The sequence below is a fragment of the Telmatherina bonti genome (assembly GCF_933228915.1).
Source record: "Telmatherina bonti genome assembly, chromosome: 12".
NCBI lineage: Eukaryota > Metazoa > Chordata > Actinopteri > Atheriniformes > Telmatherinidae > Telmatherina > Telmatherina bonti.
This window is the reverse complement of record NC_136610.1, coordinates 23,583,114-23,608,136: the sequence shown is the minus strand read 5'-3', so window position 1 is coordinate 23,608,136 and position 25,023 is coordinate 23,583,114. Positions and strand designations below refer to the sequence as shown.

The 25,023-nt window shown below is 39.4% G+C and overlaps 2 protein-coding genes across 6 annotated transcripts; one reads left to right on the top strand and one right to left on the bottom strand.

The window, feature by feature from the left end:
* Positions 1-1,565: 1,565 nt before the first annotated feature.
* LOC306763430 (zinc finger protein ubi-d4-like) lies at positions 1,566-11,578 on the bottom strand. Of its 5 annotated transcripts, none has more exons than XM_079250226.1 (11): positions 11,546-11,578; positions 10,277-10,437; positions 9,985-10,092; positions 9,607-9,803; positions 8,849-8,944; positions 8,154-8,238; positions 7,569-7,703; positions 6,755-6,886; positions 6,107-6,219; positions 5,082-5,163; positions 1,566-3,192 (listed from the first exon to the last, which is right to left on the bottom strand). In XM_079250226.1, the coding sequence occupies exons 1-11, from the start codon at positions 11,575-11,577 to the stop codon at positions 3,107-3,109; spliced, it is 1,227 nt and encodes a 408-aa protein (XP_079106352.1). In that variant the 5' UTR covers position 11,578; the 3' UTR covers positions 1,566-3,106. The 5 variants fall into 5 exon arrangements, with proteins under 5 accessions (XP_079106352.1, XP_079106353.1, XP_079106354.1 ...); XM_079250227.1 differs by having other exon boundaries at positions 8,849-8,941; XM_079250228.1 differs by having other exon boundaries at positions 9,607-9,800.
* A 5,294-nt stretch (positions 11,579-16,872) lies between these two features.
* Positions 16,873-23,697, top strand: LOC306763316 (cytochrome P450 2J6-like; the record flags this gene model as incomplete). The annotated part of the gene is made up of 11 exons (XM_079250099.1): positions 16,873-17,034; positions 18,534-18,720; positions 18,942-19,094; positions 19,184-19,344; positions 19,752-19,820; positions 20,532-20,636; positions 21,820-21,958; positions 22,900-22,985; positions 23,074-23,175; positions 23,298-23,439; positions 23,513-23,697. The coding sequence occupies 11 exons, from the start codon at positions 16,873-16,875 to the stop codon at positions 23,695-23,697; spliced, it is 1,491 nt and encodes a 496-aa protein (XP_079106225.1).
* Positions 23,698-25,023: the final 1,326 nt, after the last annotated feature.

The window sequence follows — 25,023 nt, the reverse complement described above, 5'->3', positions numbered from 1 at the left end:
GCCTGGTGACAACAGTGGCTGATGCATAGCGCTCTCCCTGACGTCTCCAACATCGTTGCCGGCCATCATTTCTGCTCAGTGTGAATCGACTTTCATCAGAGAACAGCACTGAGGCCCACTGGTTCCTCGTCCAGCGTAAACGCTCCCTGGCCCATGCAAGACGATGATGCCTGTGCCTGGTGGTGTGGTCAGGTACCCGTGCAGGTCGTCTAGCACGCAGACCACGCTGATGTAAACGGTTTCGAATGGTCTGACGTGACACTTGGGTGCCTCTCACCTCTCTTAAACGTGCCTGGAGTTGAGTGGCATTCATCATCCGGTTTCTCAGGGCAGTGTTCATAATGTAGCGGTCATCAGCACGGGATGTGGCCAAAGGACGTCCACTTCTAGGCCTTTCTGTGACTCTTCCAGTCTCTCCATATCTCTGTTGCAACCTGCTGATGACACTCTGTGACACTCCAAGCTCAGTGGCCACTTCTGTCTGAGAACGTCCTGTTTGAAGCATCGCAATGGCAAGGGACTGTTGTTCCATTGTTAGGTGTCGTCTTGGTCTCCTGATGTCAAAATGTGAACAGCATGATGAGGACAACTGTTTAAACACCAGCTCTAATTGAACCAGGACATTTATTGGTCAATTCAAGGATCACACACCTGCCGTGATTTTTGCCGTTAAGCTCCTTGTTAGAGAACAGCAACTTGTGCAAAATTTATTGAAACATTTAACAGTTGGACATGTGCATTTAAAAGCTTAGAAAAGATCACATTAAGTTCACCTGTACAGGTTTGAATGCATTTTAGGCTTGTTGTGAAATTTCACCCAAAAGCTGAATATCCCTAACTTTTTGTGAGTAGTGTATGTGTGTATATGTATGTGTATGTGTGTGAATATGTACATGTGTGTATGTATGTGTGTATATGTATACATCTGTAGGTTGTTTTTTTCTTTTTGTTTTTGGGTTATTTTTTAGTTTTTTTTTTTCTCCCTTTATCTCTTTCACTTTTCTTATGAGGTGTTTTTTCTCCTCACTCTTTCTGTCTTTCGTCTGTCCTCCCTGGTCCAGCAGTACAAACTCTACAATTGAAACAATAATACAAAATAAATATAGAAATAAAATAAAAATTCAGAAAGTCAAGGGGATCATTATATCTATAAAGCTTCCCTTGGCAGAGAAAATTTGCTCAGAACACAGCATCCAGACCATCATTCTGCTTGCCTAAATAATGGACGAGACAAAAAAATAAAAAATAAAAAAAAGATTTGCAAATAATTGTATTGTCTAATCTACGTTTTACACACCATCCCAGCTGCATTAGAATTTGTTATGGTTGCAATAGGAAAAGACACCCAAGTATGGGCCAGTATCTGACCATCAGTTAATTAAAAAATATATAAAAAGATATGGAGTGTTACTTATCAACACTAATGATGATCAGTTTTATCTATATCACTATAAAAAAAAAGTTCAAATTATTTTGAGTCAGACACAATGTAAAGTGATTTTTATTTCAGTCGGGCTAAATCAGCTTCAATACCAAAGAAATGTAAAAAATAAAAATATTACAACAAAGTACATCATTTTACAAATACTTATGATGAAAGTCTGACATATCAGAATAATGAAATGAATTCAAACATGTCACAGTCATAACAAAAATAGAAAGTCAATACAGTACATAGAATACATTAGGAGCTATATATTGAAGTGTTTGCTATACCATAGACTTTACAAAATTTTACTAGAAAAAACTCCCAATACCAATGGAATATCAGGTAATACAAAATGTTAAAAAAGAAAAGAAAAAACAAACACTTGATGTGAGTTTGTGTGCGTTCAAACAGGTGCAATCTGCATGCAAATCAGCCTCAGTGTGACAAATGATAAAAGCAGCTAGTTTGTACACGACTTTGTGATGTGGACAGCAGCTGTTTCTGCATGAAAGACAACACTTCCAAAGTTAAAAAAAAAAAAAAAATTAAATTAAATGCAAACAACTTTGACAAAAATAATGCGACTTTGCGGTGTCTGGTTTCGTGTAATAGGCTTCAAATGAGATAAAATATGGGTCTGTGATCAGCTTTTTTTTTTTTTTTTAGAAAGTATGCTGCTATTCACAACAGGAGTGTTAGCTACATCTCAGGATGAGCAATGGTGAAAAACATCAAAGGATGAACTCAGTCTGTAGTAAATGAAAACTCGTGTAGTGTTCGAAGTGACTGATGTGATAGACTTAATAATAAGAGTTAATAATAAGAGGCAGTTTGTTTTTTTCTTTTTAAAGAAGCAACATCATAAGCTAACTTAACTTTACCACCTTCGTGCCACTAATTTAAAACAATCATGCTTAACGGTGCTTGTGATGAGCTCCCTGTGAGCTGAGTGAGGTGTTGCTGTGACGTGTCTCATACGATGACTGACCTTGGCACTGGCTGGACGCCCCTCAGGGAAACCTCTTTTAACACAGTAAACAGTAAACGCTCCAACAGATCAGACAAGATTACACAGACAAATGCCACTACAAAGCCCACTAGTAATCAGAGACGATAATAATAATAATTCTAATAATATTCCTTGCCATATGTGTGTCCTTTAATAACTTTTTGTGAGTAAAAATAGATAATTTGACAGAGGGGGAACTGTGTCTTGACGGTCCACACTGTCTTTGACTGAGAAGGGGTTCTGTTAATTAGCTGTGATGCTAATCCATTTTCTCCTGTGAGCTCCCATGGAGACAGCAGTTACTATGGTTACTACATGTAATCGGCCTTTGTGTGTGTGTGTGTAACAGTCCACAAAAAAGTGTGTCTATACTGTATCTGTGCACAATAAGTCACACATTTGATAACAAGCCACAACGACTTGGCAGGCAGACTGGTAGTGAAGGTTTGATCTCCATGTCAACTGATCTGAGGTCTGTTATACATTTGCGTGCCCCTCCCTCTCACCAACCACCAGCGCTGTAGATAAGAAATATCTGTAAAGCTGATGTGCAATCTGGCTCAGCTACATCTGGACAGAGCGTGGAGCTCTGATCTGAAAAGAGGTCTGACATTTTGGTTAAGGGTGGGGTCCTGGTGCTGAGGGGTGGGCTTCATGTTATTTTCACGTCACTCGGGGGCAGAGCTCTGGTTCTGCTGGTATATGGAGGCTTTGTCCTTCAGCAGAGCCAGGCACAGGTGGCAGCTCCAGCTCCCTGGTGGGCATAAGAATAGTGTGATGGGGGACAAAATGGGTTAAGTTTTCAAGGGACAGGTTTGCAAATGAGCCTGGGCTAAAACCCTGTATGCATGTAGTTTAATACATCATTATTTTAATCCATGTTTACATAACAATGTCAATAAAGTAGCATTACATTCTTCGTTGAGAAACAGGCAATACACTGAGTTCATCGGGAAGTATAAATATCAAAACTTTTGAGCAAGTTCATGATTTGCTAAATTTTCAGTTTTGCTTTTTTCAATTTGTCTTACAACAAAGCTATTCAATTTTTAGACAAATTAAGAATGGTACATATTATGCTCATCTACATTTCTGTCTTGTAAACAGATAGGATCACTAAACCAAACAAGACACCCAGGACCTCCACAGCTTTTAACACAGAAAGGTTTGACAAACATCAAAACATTTCTTTTCACAAAGTAGTGGACACTGTTGTCCTTGGCCAGTTTTATTCTTAAGTCTTGCCAGGATTATCTGCATATAAACTTATTTTAAGTTACCTATTCTTTGCTTCTTACATATTTCATGCAGCCTACAATTTTACACGATCAAAGTCTGCCGTGAGATCCACAACAATTTCACATTAGAAGATTCAGCACAAACACGTGAGAATGTGTGTGGCTTCATATCTTACCACTTCAAGAATAGAGATTTTTTTTATGGACATGAAGCAGATTTTTGTTACATTGAGAACTCTGTTTTTGTATTTACTGTGACATCTTATGTACATTTTAGTCGCTAGGTCCTTGTAATAGATACAACTGGAAATGCTTTACAAATTGAAACTTCAAAGTAGTAAAAGATTTTAAGTTTTAAACAATTCAGTTAATTTCCAAAGATTATCCACACAATTCTATAAACATCCTCCACCTAATTTCTTAAAAAGCTCAAATTCATTCATTCTACACTCCGCTTTGTCCAATTCAGGTTTAGGGGGGCTGGAGTCTAGTCCAGCAATTAGCAGGAGGCTCACAGTGTACACTCTGAACAGGTCGGCAGCCCATCACAGGGCCAACACAGAGACAAACAACCATTCGCCCTCCCTCCTGGGGAGAAGTTAGAATGACTAATTAACCTAACATGAATGACATTAAAAAAAATACATGTATATAGTTCCAAGCCGGACAACCCAAAGAGAAGGCATGCATCATACAGCACACAGTTTGCTTACATGAATTTCAGGGAGTTTCCCTTCTGATTTAAGTAAAAATTCACCAACACATTGTAATTGGCTGCATCATCTCTTTACAATTAAACATAAAGGGTCTTGTGATCTTATAAAATTATAAAATACAATACTGAATGACCTCTACAGAGTGAATTTACACTGTTCCACAGGTCTGTTTTGCTTTAAATGTTGTAATAAAACTGAGGAATGTCACTCTCATAGCTTGAGAAGTTTCTACTCATTGTTAAATAAAATTGTGGGTTTAAAGATACCTATTTCCCAAATGTTTCTTCCATATCAACACATGTAACACGTGCAAAATTTGCATGTGTTACTATTTGTTCCTTTTGTGCACCATCCATAAGATTTCTATTAAATTTTTAAAATGTAGTACTTATAAATAAATCATAAAAATATTTGCCGCGAATTCACTAAAAGAGATCCAGGTTTACCATCATTCACTATACCAAGACAGCGTGTTTTGGAAAATTCTCCATACACAGCTTGACTGTAAAGAATACATTTACGTCCAAAAGGTCACATCTCTGTGAACACTATGAGCTCTTTCCACTAATGATTAGAGGAAGAGGCAGCACATCAGGCCAATTAGGTGGTTGCTGCTTTGCAGGTGATCTTTCAACAGCACATACAAGTCTTTGTAGTCAGTTAACCTCCACAGTAAAGCAGTAACTTACCCTCTGGTGGTTCAGTCATGGGTGGAGTTAGACAGTACATGTGGTAACCTCGGTCGCAGTCGTCACAGAACAGCAGCTGGTCCTGGGAAAACAAAACATGTTCAGTCTAGTGAGGAGATGAATATATGTGGGAAAGGTTCCTTGAAGAAAAAAGTGTAATTTAAGAGAAGGCTGGTATTCAGTCAACACTGTGTACTTGCATTTTATTGTAAAATGTGAACAATCTCAGTTCACAAGGTTAATCTGCACTGAGCATTTATATCTAAGTAGTCTGGTGGAAGATGCTGTGGATGCAGTTTAATTAGTAGGATGTGGATGACAACCCATTATCCATGTGAATCCTTTTGACACAATATCCACTTTGTTGGGAATACTTCTTCTTCCCATCCACATAAAAACTTGCAACTGATCTTCTCCACCTACAAAAGATTTGCTGATGATAAAATTTACTATATCAGCCCCAAGTAATTTGTTCCCCCCAGAAGAAAAGAGCACTTTTCACTTTGCCTCTTCTTGACCAGGCAAAACATAAAACAGCACTTACATAACTCACAAGTATGGAGTTTGTAAGTCACATATTTCCAGTTGTCCCGACATGCTGCTGGAAAAAATTATTTTCTCTGAATATTAGCTTTTATCCGTGGGCTGTAATTATTGGTTGTTTAACTGCTTAAGTCTTGCACTACAAACATCACAGAACTGTGTGAATGAATTTTTAATGAATTTCCACAGTGGTAACAAACCAAGACTTAGTGACTCTTAAATGCCAAATCAGGCAAACAAAAGTTGTGTGTTGAAAGGAAAAGGAAGTAAAAAAGGTGGATACATATCATTTCAATGTGATAACAAAAAAAAATCAGATGACTGTGGATGTAGTGGACAAATAAGAGGAGGTCATTGTTTACTCCATTGTTTTGTTTTTTTTAACTTGATATTTTCTTCTGCTGAAGTTTATAAAGGGAAATGATACGATTGTCTGGAAACACTGAGCACACGTTTGCTGAAAACGGCCAAAAGAAACTCACATCATTTTCTGAGGTGCCACAAACATTGCAGCACTTGCACTCGATGCATTGCCAGCGGTAGGTCTTCACTGCGGCCATCATTACTGGTGTGAACTGCAAACACGTCGGGTGGCCTACAGGAGGTGGGAAAAGATATATTTACATAAACATCGTCAGAACAGCTGTGCCCAAATCACACCATGTAACTTACCAAGCACAGCTTAGCAACTGTAACTAGGCACAGCAGGCCTGATAGGGTTTATATTTTCACACGATGTATAAAGTGCAGATCGACAGCTATCATATGAATGCATTTAACCGTGTGATGATTTGCTGCATGAAAACTGATCTAGGATACAATGAAAGAAAAAAAAAACAGTTTAACCTAATAAATAACTATATTATACATCCTTCTCCTTGTCCTGTAAAAGCAGCTTTTCAGCCAACTTACAAAGTTTTCTGCAACTGCTAATATTTGCCAATGGCAGTTAATATTTGAGCATATAAATTCAAAGTGAGCTGCTATAAACAATCAGCTTTAATCTGTGTCTGAAAAAAGATGCATTTTTCACACATTAACTAAGATCTGCTTCTGAGAACAATGTAAACTGCAAACTTCATTGCCTCTGGCTTACTGAACATTTAATCAGAGGTAAGACTGGTTCTTACCCGAGCGTCCACAGTCTGAGCAGGATACCAGTTCTTCCGACTGGCCAGTCTTTTGGTTTAAGGTGGAGTCTCCCAGACAGAAGTCACAGTAATCGTTGGGCAAAGCGAGTCCATTAGGACCTTTCTTTGTAGCTGAGCAGGAGAAAATAAAGAGAAGGTGTTTAACGCTTATTAGAACTGATTCATGACCCGATGCAGCCAAGAGGTACATCAGCATCTGATGGTGCTTCATATCTTATCAGACAAAGCTAATGATAACAATCAGTTAAACACTGTTTAAATGTAAAGACAGATAGATTATAATGTCGCTATTCAGTTTTCCATTGTTCAAGTATAAACCAGTTCATGTTACTTCTGCCTGCAACAAGTTTTATTCATTCCAACTGACTGAGCCTGCCCTGAATCATGATGTGCACAAAATGAATGACAACTCACAAAACACACCCGAGTATGTAAACATGGTGTTGAGTGCACACACAAAAACAACAACAACAACAACGGCTATGGGATGGATATTTTTAGGAGAAAAAAAAAAGATGGATGATAATACGAAAAATTTGCCAAACGTCCCAGCTGTACAAGCATGTTTCAGTCAGGAACATTCAATATAATTCCCCAAAATCATGAAAATCAGAAAGTTAAAAAATTAAAAGGGCGAGCGAAAACAGGAAAAAAAAAAAAAAAAAAAAAAAGAATGAGAGAAAGAAATTTCCCTTGAACAAACACACACATGCTACATGGCATGCAACCAAACCTCCCTCCCCTCTCTCTCTCTCTTTCTCTGCTTTTCTCTCAGCACTTGAGAGTGACTCACTCTTCTGCTCCTCAGGCTGGCGAGGAGTGGGTGGTGCCTCGATCTCCTCGCGGTCCTCGCCCTCCTCCTCTGCCAGGTGAGAGTGTGTATAGTGGTAGCTCAGGCCTGGACGGTTCTTGTAGCGTTTTCCACATACTGATACACACACACACCGTCATACAAAAGTGTTATCGTGATGGAAGCTCATTCTAACTCCCTTCAAAAAAGGCCCAATGTGGAAGTTAGCCATTCACCCAAAACCAGCTTTTTTCTGGGTGTATCTTCCGCATGATTAATTTCTGGCAGACACAAAAGTAGCAAGCTCAAAACACATTTGCACAGCAAGCTGAGGCCAATAGGAAGTTACAGAGCACACTGGGAGCCTCATCCCAGAAAAAAGAATAAAAAAACAAAACAAAAACAACGCATCCAGAGGAGCAACTTCTCCAAAGCTTTTGTTATAAAACTTTATTTCTAGGTGAGGTCTTTCATATTACACCATGCATGGCAAAAGGCTTCTCTTTGTCTTTCAGCAGGGGAAAAAAGCAAAAGCCTCATTTGCTGACATGCATGGCAAACAGGTGTTAAAAGCAAGCCGATACTCACTGTCGCAGGCATATGGTTTGTCTCTCTCCTCCAACGCTGCAGCTGCAGCCTCAGTTTTCTTCTTGCCATTCTTATCACTGCGGCCCTAGATAATCAATTTAACATTTGACAAAAGTAGCACCACAAAATGAACAGCTTACTTTGTTTTATTTTTTTTTCCAGCTTTTAAAAAAACACCTTATATCTGTAAAGAAGTGCATTTATAGTTTATGGGGAGACGTCAGTGAGCAACACTGACGTCGCCACAAATATAACTTTTTTTTGTTTGCCGGAGTATCCCAAAGGTCACCTACAGTATATAGTAAAGGTATTTGTGAATTAAACTATGTTCTACCTGACAGTAACAGTAGTACAGCACACAAAAGAAAACTACATTTTACTGAATAGAAACACTAATGCTCAACATGATCACACTGATGCTCTCAGAACTGCAGCATTTAATTCCATCTTCTTATTTTATTCAATCAATCAATTTATTTATGTAACACATTTGAACAACATAACATTGTAAAAGTGCTGCACACAAAATTAGTATGCCACAATAAATAAAATAAAATCCACACACAACTTAGACACAGTTAAAAGTCAAAGAATAAAAGTGCATCTTAGGATGAGACGTAAAACACTCCACAGTGGGAGCATTATTTGGTATCTTTTAATAAAACAAGCTGCAAAGTAAAACTTCAGACACTTACCTTAGACTTGCTTTTGCCTCGTCTCTTGGGGGTCTCATCTTCAAAGTCTTCATCATCCAGATCATCCAAATAGTCATCGTGATCAAGGACTCGCTGCTGTAACAGTTTGGATTAATTTACAGCCCAAAACATTTCAACTTTTCAATCTGTATCTGATGTTTTTTCTGCTTCAGTTAGAACATGATATCAAAAACTAGGTCACTACTTCTAATGTAAACATTTAAAAAGCAAGCAGAAGAAAAAAAACATTCATGTTCCTATCTGATATATTTAACCTTCAACACACTGCCGGCGCATTCATGCGCCCAAATTTTGCAAGTGCTCAACAGCTGCCGGTGCACAAATGCACCGAAATACAGTAACACAGTTCGCTGTTCATAAACTTTTAGGGCCACATTTAGAAGACAATGATGTGTCTGAAGGGAGGCTGTTTGAGCTATTCTTCAACGAAGAGATCATCGCTCTGTTCGTCCGCGAGACTAATCGGTATGCGGACCAAGTAAAAGATGCAAAGGGGGACAGAGCAGGACGATGTTGTGTTGCTTTTGAAACAGATAGGCATGATTTTTTTTTTGTTTGTGAAAAAGAATGCAGTTTTATAAGGAAAAAACATCATTTTTAATGCAGTGTGATGAAGGTTAAGAGACACACTGAACCTTTGAATTTTTCAAATCCTTACACTCTTAGCTCAATCTGCTGCATTTGTGGGAAGTAGGCTCCATGATTACGTGAGGCAGGGAGTTAAATTTGAGCCTAACCTTGCGGATGCGCCCGGAGGATGTGTGAGTAACTGTTGATGTAGCAGGAGGCTCAACAGTGGCTGGATCATCCTCAGGGCCACGGAGATCCGACACGCCACTCCTTCTTTCAAGGGGCTCCCCTTTCAGCAAGGCCTCCAAGCTGCTTCCATCCACTGCTCCTAACGCATCACGCTTCAGACCCAACTCTAAATCTGCTGCACATACCAAACAGGACAGAAATGCATGCACTAACATGAAAACTAAATCAGACATTTAAAAATTCAAACGGATCATCACCAATCTAAAGAGGTCTGTTGCCTACTAATAATGATGAATATAAAGACTGTACCACATTAAAGAAATGAGATAGGAAAAGTTTTTCACTGAAAGTGGTACCTGCTTTGAGAGGGGGGAAGGCCAAGCGGGGGTCTTCTGGTGGATGGGAACGCCGTTTCTTCCTCCAACGACGAGCTGGGTAAGAGTACAACTGTCCTGGAGCTAAACCTGATGTGACACAGATGGGTAAAAGTTAGAAAAAAGAAACAAAAAAGGAAGTAAGTACTTGTTGATAAAAATTTCTGTAATCATTATTTCAATTTGCTTAGTGTTATTAAAAGAGCAACAATACAGTACTTGATTATATCATCAGACATCGCAGCACTCAAAGTCAGTTCATCATACAATATACCTGCACTTCGATGTCTCTTCTCCATCCAGATGTAACAGTTCGACTGTGCAACGCCAGTTTGAGAGTCCAGAAAAGGCATGAGGATGCTGCGTTCAGCACAGAGACGAGCATTGTAGCTATGGCACTGCTCCATAGCATCTCTGTAATACTGCTCTCCCAGTCTGAAATTTGAAGGCCAAACACAGACAGGTCAAATAACAGCCAAGAATTGTTTACTTCTAATCAACGTTGAATAAATATTGAGAAAGATAATATGTTAAAAACTTTGACATATTACACGGTAGCAGTAGAATATAGCACTTTAAATAACCTTTTGTTCCAGGGACTAACATTTAAATCATTCTAACTCTTAAAAAACATCTGTAACGTTGTAACAAATGTACTTTAGGAATACTGTTATAAGGTTCTTGGAAAGATTTCTTTTCTATACAATGTATTTTTCATGCTGGTTTTCAAACCATATATTTATTGTTTTCTCGAATAATTAAGTTTTGAGCTTGTGTATAATTGATAAAAATTATTTTTGCAGCTTTCAGAAACATTTCCTTTCTTTCTTTTGACCTAGACGTGAATGAAGAGGAACACTAATCTTAAAGCATGGGTTGCTAACTGTTTGATGGTTCTTCTTCTTTCTTCTTTAGTTCCTAAATGTTCCCTTTGTCATTGCGCTATATCAGCAAGAGTCTATGCTCTAACTGCGATGTATCATAGAAATGAAAAATTCTGAACAAATGCCTTCTTCATAAATTCATTTTTTATGTTCAAAACATGTTGCCACCTTTGGTATGCCACCCTGCTAACAGGCTCAGATTTTATGTTCGTTGTATTATCTATTCGCAGGTACAACAATGAACTGTGACATGATAGTAAACAGTATTAACAGAGGAGGGCTGTCAGAACAAAAGGTTGATTGTTAGCAACACAGCGCCCGCCAAGCCGAACACTTCATTGTAGAATTAACGCGCCCCGTCATTCACAAGCGGCTGACTAAATTAGTTCACTAATATTGTGTATAACACCACGGTGAATACATGCCGACTTACAGAGTTAGACATAAATAATGGCCACACAATGGGCTCGTGCCCATAGCTAACAAGCTAACATTAGCTCAAAGATAACGTAATTCTCTTGGGAGAGTTATTGTATTCCATAATAAAGATACAATATGTTGAAGTTTCTCAGCGATTCATTAAAAATATTAACAAACAACAACACAACCACATCTTTGGGCTACTCGTTTCACTCTTACAATAAAAAAGGTAAACTTACACTTTCACAACACTGTCGACGGCCGCCGCCATATTTGCTTATTGCGGTTGTATGAAGTATAATTGCGCGTGCGCACAGACGTTGACGCCAGTACTTGCAACAAAGCGAGAAATGAGACGTGCGTGTTTCTCAGCAAACACATTCAACATATGACAGGTTACATAAATAATCCACTTGAAAATAAGTAGAATATAGATTAATAGAAACTATAAGGTAGTTTTGGAAGCAAGTTTTGGATGGGTGGTTATGGATGGAGCAAAAATGCTGCTACTACTACTTCTACTACTACTACTATTACTACTATTACTACTACTACTACTACTAATAATAATAATAATATAATAATAATTATTATTATTATAATGTAAAGAAAAGAGTTTGTAGCATAAATTTGCTGCTGCTTCTATTGTGGCCTGTGAGACCAGTATTAAATTAGCCACGCTTTTGAGGACATAAAGATGCTGAATATAAAGAAGCAGTAATCAACAAAGGTATATAAAGTACAAAAGGGCAATACTTACAGTAAATATGGATATGTTTTGACAGAAAGGATCTAAAAACAGGCAGTGATCCTCTGTAACAATATATGCGGCAAAAGATTTAAGTACGGACATCACCATAGAGGGGTCTGGCCATAGTCCAGGACACCAGCGGCCGAATAAGAGTATAAAGGCTCCTGGCCGCTGTACTTCCGGGAGTTTCCTGCAAAATGAATGAAATGATTTAACTAATATACTATGTATTTTATGTGTTTTTTATTTTTGATTTGTTTTTTTTTCTTCAGACTTTGTTGACTGCTGTCTGGATGAACAGGAGAAGGTCAGTATGTGGAACAAGAGTTAGCTCATCAAGTTTAATTTGCTATATGTGGTTGTGTTTGAAATAAATTTAAAATACAGACAGATGAATTAGTTATTTAAATGAAAGTTCAAAAGGTTATAGAGCTTTTTACCTCCACTAGTGTGCATGAAGGACGAAAGGAGGGTATGTTCCCACTACAGGGGGATCACAGTCCTCAGTCTAGGTCAGGTCTGTTCAGAGGTCCTGGAGAAGAGAGTTTACTGGATTATCAAACCTTAGATTCATGAGGAACAGTGTAGCTTTTTTCCTTATCATAGAACAGTAGACTTTCTACACCCTCTGCAGGATCCTGGGAAGGGCATGTGTTTTGTGGACTTGAATAATGTTCATCCATGTCTTCAGGGAGTTCTTTGACAACTGCTTAAAGATATGGAGAGACAGACCATTTGGTAAGGGTAAAGGACTTTTTGGTCCCTGGACGACTGCTGTTAGAACTTTGTCCATGTTGCTGACAGTTAGTTGGATCCATTTCTGGTGAGGGTTGGACTTATCCAGGGCTGTTGCCTATCACTGACTTTGTTTTGGTTTTGGGGGTTTGGGTTTTTTATTGGGGATCCTGCCAAAAGTGCAGTGTTCAACTATCATGGGCAGTGGTGTAGTCCAGGGTATAAGCGGGTATACGGAGTATACCCACTTCTTTTTCAGTCAACATTGAGTAGACCAACTTCTAAACGTTCTGTGATGCTGCTTTTACAATTACAAACGTGTCTACATATGTACCTACGTCGCCCAGCAGCTCAGCTAAGGTTACCTATGCTACACTGGTGCAGTTAGCCATCAGCTGCGTTAACTTTAGCCTGAACATAATAATGACATTATAATGGTATTTGAGATAATAATTTAGACATAATAAAGTTATTTGTATATATGTCTATGAACCTGTCTCTCATTAGTCCGTGTTCCAGGATTGGTTTAGTCATTTCACTAAACTAAACTAGAACTCTTCCTTCCTGAAACCAGAGCAGATGTGACAACGAGCAAATACACAGGTGGATTTTGGAATAAACTAAATGTAGTCTTACATGTCACTTTTTCTGAAACAGTGGTTTTCTGGGCTACTTTTTTCTGTTTTTAAAACAAGGACGAATAACTGAGCGGATACCTACTTCTTGAGGGACCACTACACCACTGATCATGGGGTCTTGTTCACCAGGCAGTGAAGAATGGAGCAGGAGATCAACATGCGGCTCTATATTTGTCTGTCATGGTCGAGCATGAATTGAGCCAAAAGGCAAAGCGCTTGATTTTTTGGTCAAACAATAGTCCTATCCCCACCTCCATAACAAGCCTTGGATAGTGATAGAAGGACAAGATGGCAGATACAATGGCTGAAATGGGTTTTCTCTGCAGAGTATCTAAACTCTCCCTTATAGACAAGTCAAGAAACTCAGTCATCCTGGAGATCAGAGTGGTTTCGTTGCTCCTCTACATCATGAGGAGCCACACAAGGTGGCTCAGGCATTGGCTTAGGATGCATCCTGTTCCCAATGGGAACATTTAGAAAACCTCTGATACACTGGAGGTAGGACAACTGTCAGCTGTCATAGAAACATCTCAGGATTAAAGGTAAGGGTAAAGGTAAAGTGTCTGAGATGAGAGAAGTCTAAACTTCATCCACTGCTGCCTTTGTGACCTGACTTCAGATAAGCAGTAGAAAATGGGCAGATACTTTATTTGTATTCATCTTATCATACTCACTGTCTTGTTGTCAAAGATTAATAGATTTTGCATCCATTAGGTATACCTACAATATTATAACCCACATTCATCAGTGTTTTTTTTCCAGAGTGGTAAGGATTCTTTATTTTCAAAGTAAAAGCTCATAGCTACCTGGCTCCAATACGGTGCTGGTACCTACACCACCCAAACACCTTGGTGACAGCTTTCGTTCACATGATGAACTACCCACAAATACAAGGCATGTTTGCACATGTGTATGAGAATGAATGGTTGTAGTGGAAATGCTGGATGTTTGCGTTTTGATGGAAGGTTTGACTCTTTGTCCTCTTCTGTGTACACTAAGCTGATGGATCATTTTATTACAGAATTATGGGATATAAAAAGGGTTGGGCTAATGAAGTGAAAAGAGAAACAAATTAGTCTTTAGTCAGACTTTTTGTAAAGTCATATGTTTTAATGGTAAAGGTTACTGTCTCACAACAATGTCAGGGGAAGACTGATGAGATGTTGAAGGGTAAGGAACAGGCCAGTCTTGAGGACAGAAACAACATGCTGTACATACAGGTACTATATACCATCATAGTTTCCTGATTTAACTTCCAGTTATGAGAGAGACCAAAGTTGTAGAAAGTCTAACATGGTTTAATGTTCTCCTGGTTTCTTTTCAGGGAACAATGATCATCCAGAACCTAACCTCAGTCCTGAAGGAGGAGGGACAGTGGAAGTTCCCTCATGAGTTCAACCCTGAAAACTTCCTAAATGACCAGCAAGAGTTTGTTAAACCAGAAGCCTTCATGCCTTTCTCTGCAGGTATGTTGGAATAAAATAATGGGGTTAAATGCAGCTTAGCCCGAAAAGGCTACGTGGGCCCCACCTTCCGTGGGCTCACCATCTGCGGGACGAGCCATAGAGGTCGGATGCAATGTGAGCTGGGCGGCGGCAGGAGGCGGGGACCCTGGCAGTACGATCTGCGGCTGTAGGTCAAGGAGGGGAAGGAGCCTGGGCTTATGTGCGAGGTTGAGCGGCTGGATGTAGTCGGACTCACCTTGACGCATGGCATGGGCTATGGAACCAGTTTCAACTCCCACCTTCAGCAGAGCTTCAACCATGTTCCAAGTGAGGTGGGGGATATTGAGTCCGAATGGGCTGTGATCCGTGCCTCTATTGTTGAGGTGGCCAGCTGGAGCTATGGCTGTAAGGTTGTTGGTGCCTGTCCTGACAGTAATCCCAGAACTCGTTGGTGGAGACCTGCAGCGAGGGATGCCGTCAAGCTGAAGGAGTCCAATCGGGCCTTCTTGGCCTGTGGGACTCTGGAGGCAGCTGATAGGTATTGGCAGGCTAAGTAGGATGTGGCTTTGGCTATCGCCAAGGTAAAAACTTGGGAGGAGTTCGGTGAGGCCATGGAGAACGACTTCAGGATAGCTTCGAGGTGATTCTGGTCCACAATCCAGCGACTCAGGAGGACGAAAGCAGTACTCCGTCAATGGTGTGTACAGTGGAGATGGGGAGCTGCTGACCTCAGCTTGGGATGTTGTGGGTCGGTCAAGAGAATACTTCAAAGACCCCTCAACTCTACCAACACAACTTCCTATGAGGAAACAGAGCTGGTGGACTCTGGGGTGTACTCTCCTATCTCTGGGCCTGAGGTTGCTGAGGTGGTTAAAAAGCTCTTTGGTGGCAAGCCCCCGGGGGGTGGATGAGACCTGGCAGACACATCTCTGGAGCATCGCATGGACATTGGGGACAGTGTCTCTGGACTGGCAGACAGGGGGTGGTGGTCCCTCTTTTCAAGAAGGGAAGGATGTGCTCCAACTACAGGGGGATCACACTCCTCAGCCTCCCTGGAAAGTTCTATTCAGGGGTTCTGAAGAGGAGGGTCCATCAGGTACTCGAATCTCAGATTGAGGAAGAGTAGTGCAGTTTTCGTCCTGGTTGCGGAACAGTGGACCAACTCTATACCCTCTTTGGGGTCATGGAGGGGGCATGGGAGTTTGCCCAACCAGTCTACATGTGCTTTGTGGACTTGGAGAAGGCGTTTGACCGTGTCCCCCGGAGGCTCCTGTGGGGGGTACTCCAGGAGTATGGGGAACCGGACTCCCTTGTACAAGATGTCCTGTCCCAAAACGAAAGGTGTCAGAGCTTGGTTCGCATTGCCGGTAGTAAGGCTGCCCTTTATCACCGATTCTGTTTATAACTTATATGGACAGAATTTCTAGACGCAGCCGAGGTGTTGAGGGGATCCGGTTTGGTGGCCTCAGGATTGGGTCTCTGCTTTTTGCGGATGACGTGGTCCTGTTTGTGTTGGGCTGGGCTTAGTAGGTGCTGGTAGGACTATTAACATTATGTTAATATGTTGTGTCCTTCATTTTAAGGATAAATGTTTAGTTTTATCTTGGAAATAAAGTCAGTACACATTCTTTCTCTGAGCTCTGTCCTTTCTATAAATAAACTTCACCACAACTGCTGAGCTGAAAGTGGGAACTATGATTTCTTCGTCAGAACAATTCCCTGCACATGAACCTATCAAACATATAAAATTTAAACAACATTTGAAGTTACATATTTCTTTACTTCTGACATTTTTTTTCACCTGATTTTAAGTAGGATCGACCACCTGGGAGAGCAAGAACGCAGCTTTTGTCTCTAAGAATGACATGTTTCTGTTGAAAGGCATCAGTGCTTTTCAATTGAGAGACCACACTGCCAGAGGAGGTGGAGCAAAAGACTGAACCCAGTCTCTGTTTTATTCTAGTCACACAGTTGGTCTCAGCCTAAAACTTGCCACCATGTTCCTGACATTTGTTTTGTTGTTGCTCTGCGTTTGCTTCATCATCCTCTTATTTAAATCTCAGAGGCCTAAGAACTTCCCAACGGGACCCCCGGCTCTGCCCATACTGGGGAACCTGTTGCAGCTCAACCTGGAGAACCCTTTGAAGGACTTTGAGAGGGTAAGAAAAGTTTAATCTCTGGTGCTGCTGTTAAATACTTCTGTTATCTCTGTGCACATCTGGAATGTATTCAATATTGCAAATCATTATGAATATAAAACTTCCATCTTGGATGAAATAAGACCTAAAATGTTTTTTTTTTACTGTCTTCATGCATTGACCTTTATGCTACAACTTATCTGTCCGTCATGCAATAAAATACTTCTGTTAACTCTGTGCACACCTGGACTGTATCCAACTAATACTGCAAGTCATTACTGATGTAAAACTTCCAACTTTATATTAGATGAGACCTGAAAGGGTTTTTCATCGTCATCATGGTCAAAAACCTTTATGCTACAGCTTAACTGTCCTTCATATGAAGGTTACTTTAACTTTTTATTGAGTATTTAACGGACGAATAACATGCAAACAAGATTTAGTTTTAAAGCAGAGAAAAAAATAGCTATATCAAGCAGTGTGTTGTTTGTTCAACTGCAGCTGTCCTGAGGATCAGGTGAGATCAACTTACAGTTCTGTTTCATTCAAGACTCTTCTGCTGGGTACAAACTACCTTTAAAGGGTTACACAAGCATGACCATGCACAATGAAGCTGCACAAACATGATTATATAACCATTTCTTTTACATTCAATATAAAAAACGGAAAGTGAAGCAAAGCACAAAATTAACCCAACAATGATACAGGATGGAACAAGGCAGGACAGGACAAGACGTGATGAACATGACACACTGGCAGGAAAAACTGAATAAGAAAAGAAAGGAAGGAGAAAGAAAAAATCAAGTGTGTACAGGAAAAGACATGTGCATGTTTGTGTTACAATTGGTGGCTTTGAGTGTAAGAAGGTTATAAATGGATTACAGTTTTTTTTAATGACTGGCATGATTGTCATTGTCAGTCTTTTAATTTTCCAGTGCAATATATGTGATATTAGTGGTGTGGATGTTGGTTGCTTAGGAAATTCTGATCAAGCCTGAACTGAGCCGAACAGCATGGAAGGTCTCTGCATTGTAAACAGGTATCTGTGTCAGCCAGGTGTCTGGAAGATAGTGTTGTATGTCCTGGAGAAAGGCTTTTTACACATTTGTTGCCAGGGATCAGAATTGGAAGCGATGGAATACTGACTTGGGTAAGGTCTTTGCTCAATGGGAATGGTTGCAATGTGTTGTTGTTTAGACTGATTTTTTCTTTTATCGGTAATCTTAATTGTTGTGTGATATTTAGTGGGTGAAATCTTTTCATCTGAAATTTTTATTAGATTATATAACAAAATGTAGAATGAAGTATAAACATAAATTATTTGTATATGTAAACTGTTTATAAATGTGAAAAGTCAGAATTATTATAGTGCAAATGGTGTCCACCACGTGGCAGAAGACCAGTATCAGATTATAGACAAGCAGATTTAGCAGGTTCATGGTGAAACACATTTTAGTTCTTTAATCATCTGAAAGATTGAAAAATTTCTTATCCGGATATTTTGTCTGGTTTTCTTTCAGCTGAACAAGACTTATGGAGATGTCTACAGTCTGTTCATTGGCCCCAACCCGGCTGTAGTCATCAATGGGCTGAAGGCCATGAAGGAGGCTATTGTGGTCAAGGCCTCTGATTTTTCAGGACGACCCCAAGACTCACTTGTTAATGATGTTGTTCAAAGAAAAGGTAGAAACTACAAGTCAGAGATCAGTGAGAATGTGCCACAACCCCAACAAGTCAATATGCATTTTGTATCACCATGACTCCCACAATGATTCCCACAATAAATTAAACGCTGGATTGAGGCCTTTGCCTCCCTACAATCATTCCTCTTTACAGATGACATTTCATCAGTAAAAATGTTTCCTCTTGGAATACTTTTAGAAACTGGTGAATCTGAATTTTTTTCTTAATTGTTGACACACTTGCAGGAATTGTTCTAGCAGATTATGGTTCTTTGTGGAGAGACCATCGTCGTTTTGCTCTGATGACTTTAAGAAACTTTGGTCTGGGAAAGCAGTCCATGGAGGAGAGAATCCATAATGAGATTCAATACACCGTTAAAATACTGGAAACCAGCATTGGTATGTCATTGTAGGCTCGTCCATATGTTTGTCAGGTTGTTTTGTAGAGGTCTGGAGTCACACATTTATCTCTGTTTAATCTTTTTCAGGTAAAACTCTGAGTCCTCAGGTCATGTTCCATAATGCAGCTTCTAACATCATCTGCCAGGTTCTGTTTGGTAAACGCTACGAGTACCATGATGAGACCATCAAAACCATTATTCAGTGTATCACTGAGAATACCAAGTTAATCAATGGACCATGGTCTATGGTGAGTCAGAACACATCTAAGAGTTAATTACTTACACCCACAAGCAGATGTAAAGAACAGAATTCTTTAAAGAATTGTGAGTAGTCATTTAAAAAAATCCCTGCTGGCCACAACAAGCACTGCACTAACTTCACTTTTCATTGTCTGAACTTGCTTCTTGGTAGATAGATAGATAGATAGATAGATAGATAGATAGATAGATAGATAGATAGATAGATAGATAGATAGATAGATAGATAGATAGATAGATAGATAGATAGATAGATAGATAGATAGATAGATAGATAGATAGATAGATAGATAGATAGATAGATAGATAGATAGATATTTAAAATTCAATGACACAGAACATCTTCCTGTTTCTTTCCAAATGACTCATTAAACTAATGATGCATCTGTCTTTGCAGCTTTACGACTCTTTTCACATAATTCGCAACCTGCCACTGCCCTTCAGAAAGACCTTTCAGAATTATGAGGTAATCCCTCTCTCTCTCTCTCCCTCTATCTATCTATCTATCTATCTATCTATCTATCTATCTATCTATCTATATATATATATATATATATATATATATATATATATATATATATATATATATATATATATATATATATATATATATATATATATATATATATATATATATATATATATATATATATTTGTTTGTATTTGTGTATTTGTCTTTGGTGGTGATAAATGATTTCTGACATCATGTCTCGGGCTGTAACTGTGAGTTTTAGAACGGGAACATAGTTCTTTGCATAGAACATGCAGGGTTTTTGCTGTGGATACATTTCTTACAAATGCCAGTATAACGTAATCTGTCTTTTACCATTAACCAGTTTAGATCTTTATGAATTTCAGGTACATTTGTTTTAAAGTCACATCGAAGTACAATATTAATACTAAACAATGAAGAAAATGAATGGATAGATGGATATTGCATCCAGCTCAAATGGGCCTTAAGGTTGAACTGGCTCCTCCCACCTCTTAGCTGGGCTTTATAGTCAATGCCTTAACTTTAATTTGTCATCTAATGTAAAGTACCTCATGTTCAGACCAGGATCTGTTAGTGAAACATGACTGATGACCTTCTCCAGGCTCCTGGATAATTTGTTATATTAATGTTTTCATGCTATATAAACTAAATGAACATTTTTGATTTGTTTTTGCTTGTCTTCAGACTTGTGGGAATATTGTAAGACAGATGGTGAATGAGTTCAAGAGGACCAGAGTCCCTGGAGAGCCACGACACTTTGTTGACTGTTATCTGGATGAACTGGAGAAGGTCAGTGTGTGGAGCAAGAGTCAGCTCACCAAGTTTAATCTGCTGTGTTATTATTGTGTTTGAAATAAATTCAAAATACAGGCATATTAATTAGTTACTTGAATGAAAGTTCAGAAGATTATGTTGCTTTTCACTACCACCAGTGTGCATGAAGGAAAAAGAAGAGCATGTTCCTACTACAGGGAGATCATGAGGGTTGGTCCAACCTGTGTCCACATATGTTTGGTGGACCTAAAATCTTTAGCAATGTACCTGCCTTGTGAGGAGTGCTTTGGGATTATTAAATGAAAAAATACTTTATTTATCTCTGAACCAAGTCTCTGGTTCTGATGCTACTACCCCAGCAGATGGCTCGGTGAAGCACATAATACTGCACTCTCTGAATTCTTTCTGAGACCTTGTTAGCATCTCGAGCTCGTCCGTTTTGTTAACTAGCGATCTCACAGTACCCATTAAGGTGGTTGGGAGATATGGTTTAAATCTCCATCGCTTTGTCCACTGTCTCAATCCAGCTCTGCAACCTCTTCTCTTTCTTTCAACTCCATTGGGATTTGATGTGTTGGTTCACTGATAATCCTGATTTGGGAGAGGTTAATCAGTTGATCCCGATTGTAAACAAGTCTTTCGTTGCCATGGAGACTCATCACAACATGTCTTGAAAGAGCCAAAAATATGCAGAAAAATCTTCCTTGCAGCACACCCTCCGAACCGGCATGAAATCCTCAGAAACAATACCTAATTTGAGGCAATATCTATGTGAGAAGAGGTTGTACTTTAAAAAAAAAATCAAGATAGCAAGTCAGAGCTACTACAATCTGCTCCCTACAGACGGCACAATCTAGAATGGAATGCTATATTATGGAGTAATAGATCCTCTGTTAAGGCTACAGAGCCTTTTGTTCCTTGTATGACTGATGTCAAACCTTGGTTAACATTACTAAATGGAAGTTGGATTAATTTCCAAACCCCCCAGAACAGTTTTCTTTGCAATATATAAGGCAGTCAAGAACATATGTGCTTTATGTCCATGTAAATGTCACTAAAGTCCCCCAGTAAACAGAGTTTGGGACAGGGACATGCAGGAATCCCTATCCTCTAATAGAATTATTCAGTCAACTTATGTCCGTCAGGTACACCAGCATTCTTATCATTTAAAAGTACATCCTTACTGTTGTGTTTTTAGAGAGGAGGTCAGGATTCTTCATTTTCAGAGGAACAGCTCATTGCAGTCTCTCTGGACATTTACGGCGCTGGAACTGACACCACCTCCAACACCCTGCAGACGGCTTTTCTTTACCTGATGAACTACCCACACATACAAGGCACGTCTACACACCTACATGAGAATGAATGGTTAATGTCGCAGAGAAAGACTTGATATGCTCTCTTGGGTAATTAGACTCTTTGTCCTTATCTGTTTTTTGTGTACACTGGGCTGGTGCATGATGTTATTTTATAAGATTATGGGTTACAAAAGGGTTGAGTTAGGGTGATGCTTCTATCACCCTAGTGAGAATGGGATGCCTTCTTTGACCGTAACAATTCTCTCTCACGTTTTGTTTCATTATACCTTTGGGCCAGTACATTGTTGGTGTATCTGATTCATTGATATTTGTATCTGCATTGAGTTTGCAGCTGCATTGAGTTTTGTATCTTTCTGTCATTTGAATAATGATTCAGTGTGTTGTCCTTGTGGGTTTTTATTGTGTTCAGCTGTTAACAAAAGACATGAGGACACAGTTAGCATAAAAATCTGCCATTTTCAGCATCAGACAGCACTAAACTAACAGGGTTTATAAATTTACAGTCAACACTTTGCTCTAATAACAACTGTTTTGATTACAAAACAAAAAGATTACAAAAAATTGTTACAAATTCTATTTAGTTACAGGTAAATGTATACACATTAACACAGTTAGCTTTGCTGCTAGTTTCCTCAAGCTACCAACATTAAGGAAACCTCTGTTAACTACAGCCAACTTCCCCACTCTTTCAGAGACTCTTCTGCTGTCTAATACTGATACATACATGTTTTATTTATGAATATTTACAAAAAGATAGAAGGGCACTGATCACTGTATGAGACACGCCCTCCAGTGGCCAAATGGAGCAATTACATGCTTATTGCTCCAAGTCATTGTGAGAACATGGAGTAAAATAAAAAAACCAATGGGGTAGCTTGTGTCCAACCTCTATACGCTCATTATCACTTCATTATTTATATGTAATTTGTAAACAATGTTAAACACATTCACTTCCTCAGAACGATGTCAGCAGGAGATCGACCAAGTGTTGGAGGGGAAGGAACAGGCCAGTTTTGAGGACAGAAACAACATGCCGTACATGCAGGTACTGTACACATGAGCTTCCAAGAACTTCAACTATTTAACATTTTCATTCGAAGTCACATACAATATAAAAAAATTTCTTTATCCAGGCTGTGATCCATGAAGTCCAGAGGATCGCCAACACTGTTCCTCTGAGCGTCTTTCATTGCACGACTAAAGACACCGAGCTGATGGGATACTCCATTCCCAAGGTGAGACAGCTTGCATCAATAGGATTTAGCAGGAGAGAGACCAAAGCTGTGGAGAATCCTGTCCTGTCATGACATGAAACATAAAACCTGTATGGTTTTATGTTCTCCTGGTTTCTCTTCAGGGAACAATGATCATCCAGAACCTGACCTCTGTCCTGAGGGAGGAGGGACAGTGGAAATTCCCTCATGAGTTCAACCCTGAAAACTTCCTGAATGACCAGGGAGAGTTTGTTAAACCAGAAGCCTTCATGCCTTTCTCTGCAGGTATGTTGGAATAAAACGATGGATTCAAATGCAGCTCTTCCAAATGACTTTAACCTGGTTTTATTTGTCTCAGGTCCTCGGGTGTGTCCGGGAGAAGGTCTGGCTCGTATGGAGCTCTTCCTCATCATGGTGACTCTTCTGAGGAAGTTCAAGTTCATCTGGCCTGAAGATGCTGGAGAACCAGACTTCACTCCGGTCTTTGGGGTCACTATGACTCCCAAACCTTATCGGATGAAGGTCCAGCTGAGATCAGTGTAGTGACCAGTGGTTTTACGGGAAGATTAACTTTAATTTTATAGTTAAAACTGCTAAATGTTTTATAATGACATATTTTCTGTGCTGCAGTTGGCCGTCATCAGACCAGCTGAATGAAAATACATGAATTCTGGGTTTTTGTGTGGAGGTAAAACCCTGCTGCAATGATCCTAGTGGATGCTGCACCACCTCCTTCTTCACGTTGTATTCATGGTTGTGTAGCAGGTCTGAATGTAAGTTCACATTGATCTGCAACTAAAAATATGGGGTTGGTACAACATAAAAAAAACATAAAAATAATTTCTACCTGATTTATTTTCTATTATTTCAACTAAAACCAAGCTATGATTCAACTTATTTGTCACGTGATCCAAGTGTATTTGTTTCAGTTGGTCTAGTTCAGGGGTCACCAACTCCGGTCCTGAAGGGCTACCATCCTGCAGGTTTTATTGTTTTCCAGGTACAACACACCTGACCCAAACCAATGGCTCATTAACAGGCAGGTGCAGAAGATGACAACAAGTTCTTGGAGAACCTTTTCACTTGGATCAAATGTGTTGTACAAGGGAAACACTAAAACCTGCAGGATGGTAGCCCTCAAGGACTGGAGTTGGTGACCCCTGGTCTAGTTTATAATGTGTTTGCATGTTAACAGTCAACACTGCATGGTCATAAAAGAGTATTGACAAACACTTTGCTAAAATTAATCAACAAACTGGTGATGACTTTGTCATTTATTTTAACTTTTTCAGAAATACTCTGTCTTTCTGACATTCTTTCATTCTGTCAGAAAGAATTAAATGAAATGAAAATGAATAAGAACATGCCTCTTTTTTTTTTTAGTATTTGTAAGGTATATGTAACAGTAGCTGGACAGGAAACAGGACCAGAGAGAGCAGGGTAAGACCTGTAGTAATGGGAACCAGGCCTGGACTCAAACCTGGACTAGCTGCATCCAGGTCCTGTAGCCTCTGTACATGAGGCAGCCTCTCAACCACCTGAGCTGATCACCATCCCAAGGAGCTGAGTTAATGATTGAAAAGTGATGTCCTGACTACGCAACTATGTGGGCTATTTCTTTACTTTGTGTGTAAGAAAAAGTTTTGTTGACATGGGACGTACCGATACTAACATGCTGATACCAAATCCAGATGTGCTGGACTTGTCCAGTTTAGGTCTGGTTCTTGAGAGTCCTACTGTCTAACGTGTTGTCCCACAACTTTCCACCTGAGCTTCCAACATTGTGATGATGTTACATTTATATTTATTGTTTTCTCGAATAATTAAGTTTTGAGCTTGTGTATAATTGATAAAAATTATTTTTGCAGC

Excerpts from the sequence above, each read along its gene's own strand:
- LOC306763430 (XM_079250226.1), bottom strand. The coding sequence starts at position 11,577 with ATGGCGGCGGCCGTCGACAGTGTTGTGAAAGT. Across the intron at positions 9,804-9,984 it reads CTTCCCCCCTCTCAAAGCAG|CAGATTTAGAGTTGGGTCTG; the intron begins GTACCACTTTCA and ends TGGTATGTGCAG. Across the intron at positions 5,164-6,106 it reads GTGGCACCTCAGAAAATGAT|GACCAGCTGCTGTTCTGTGA; the intron begins GTGAGTTTCTTT and ends TTGTTTTCCCAG.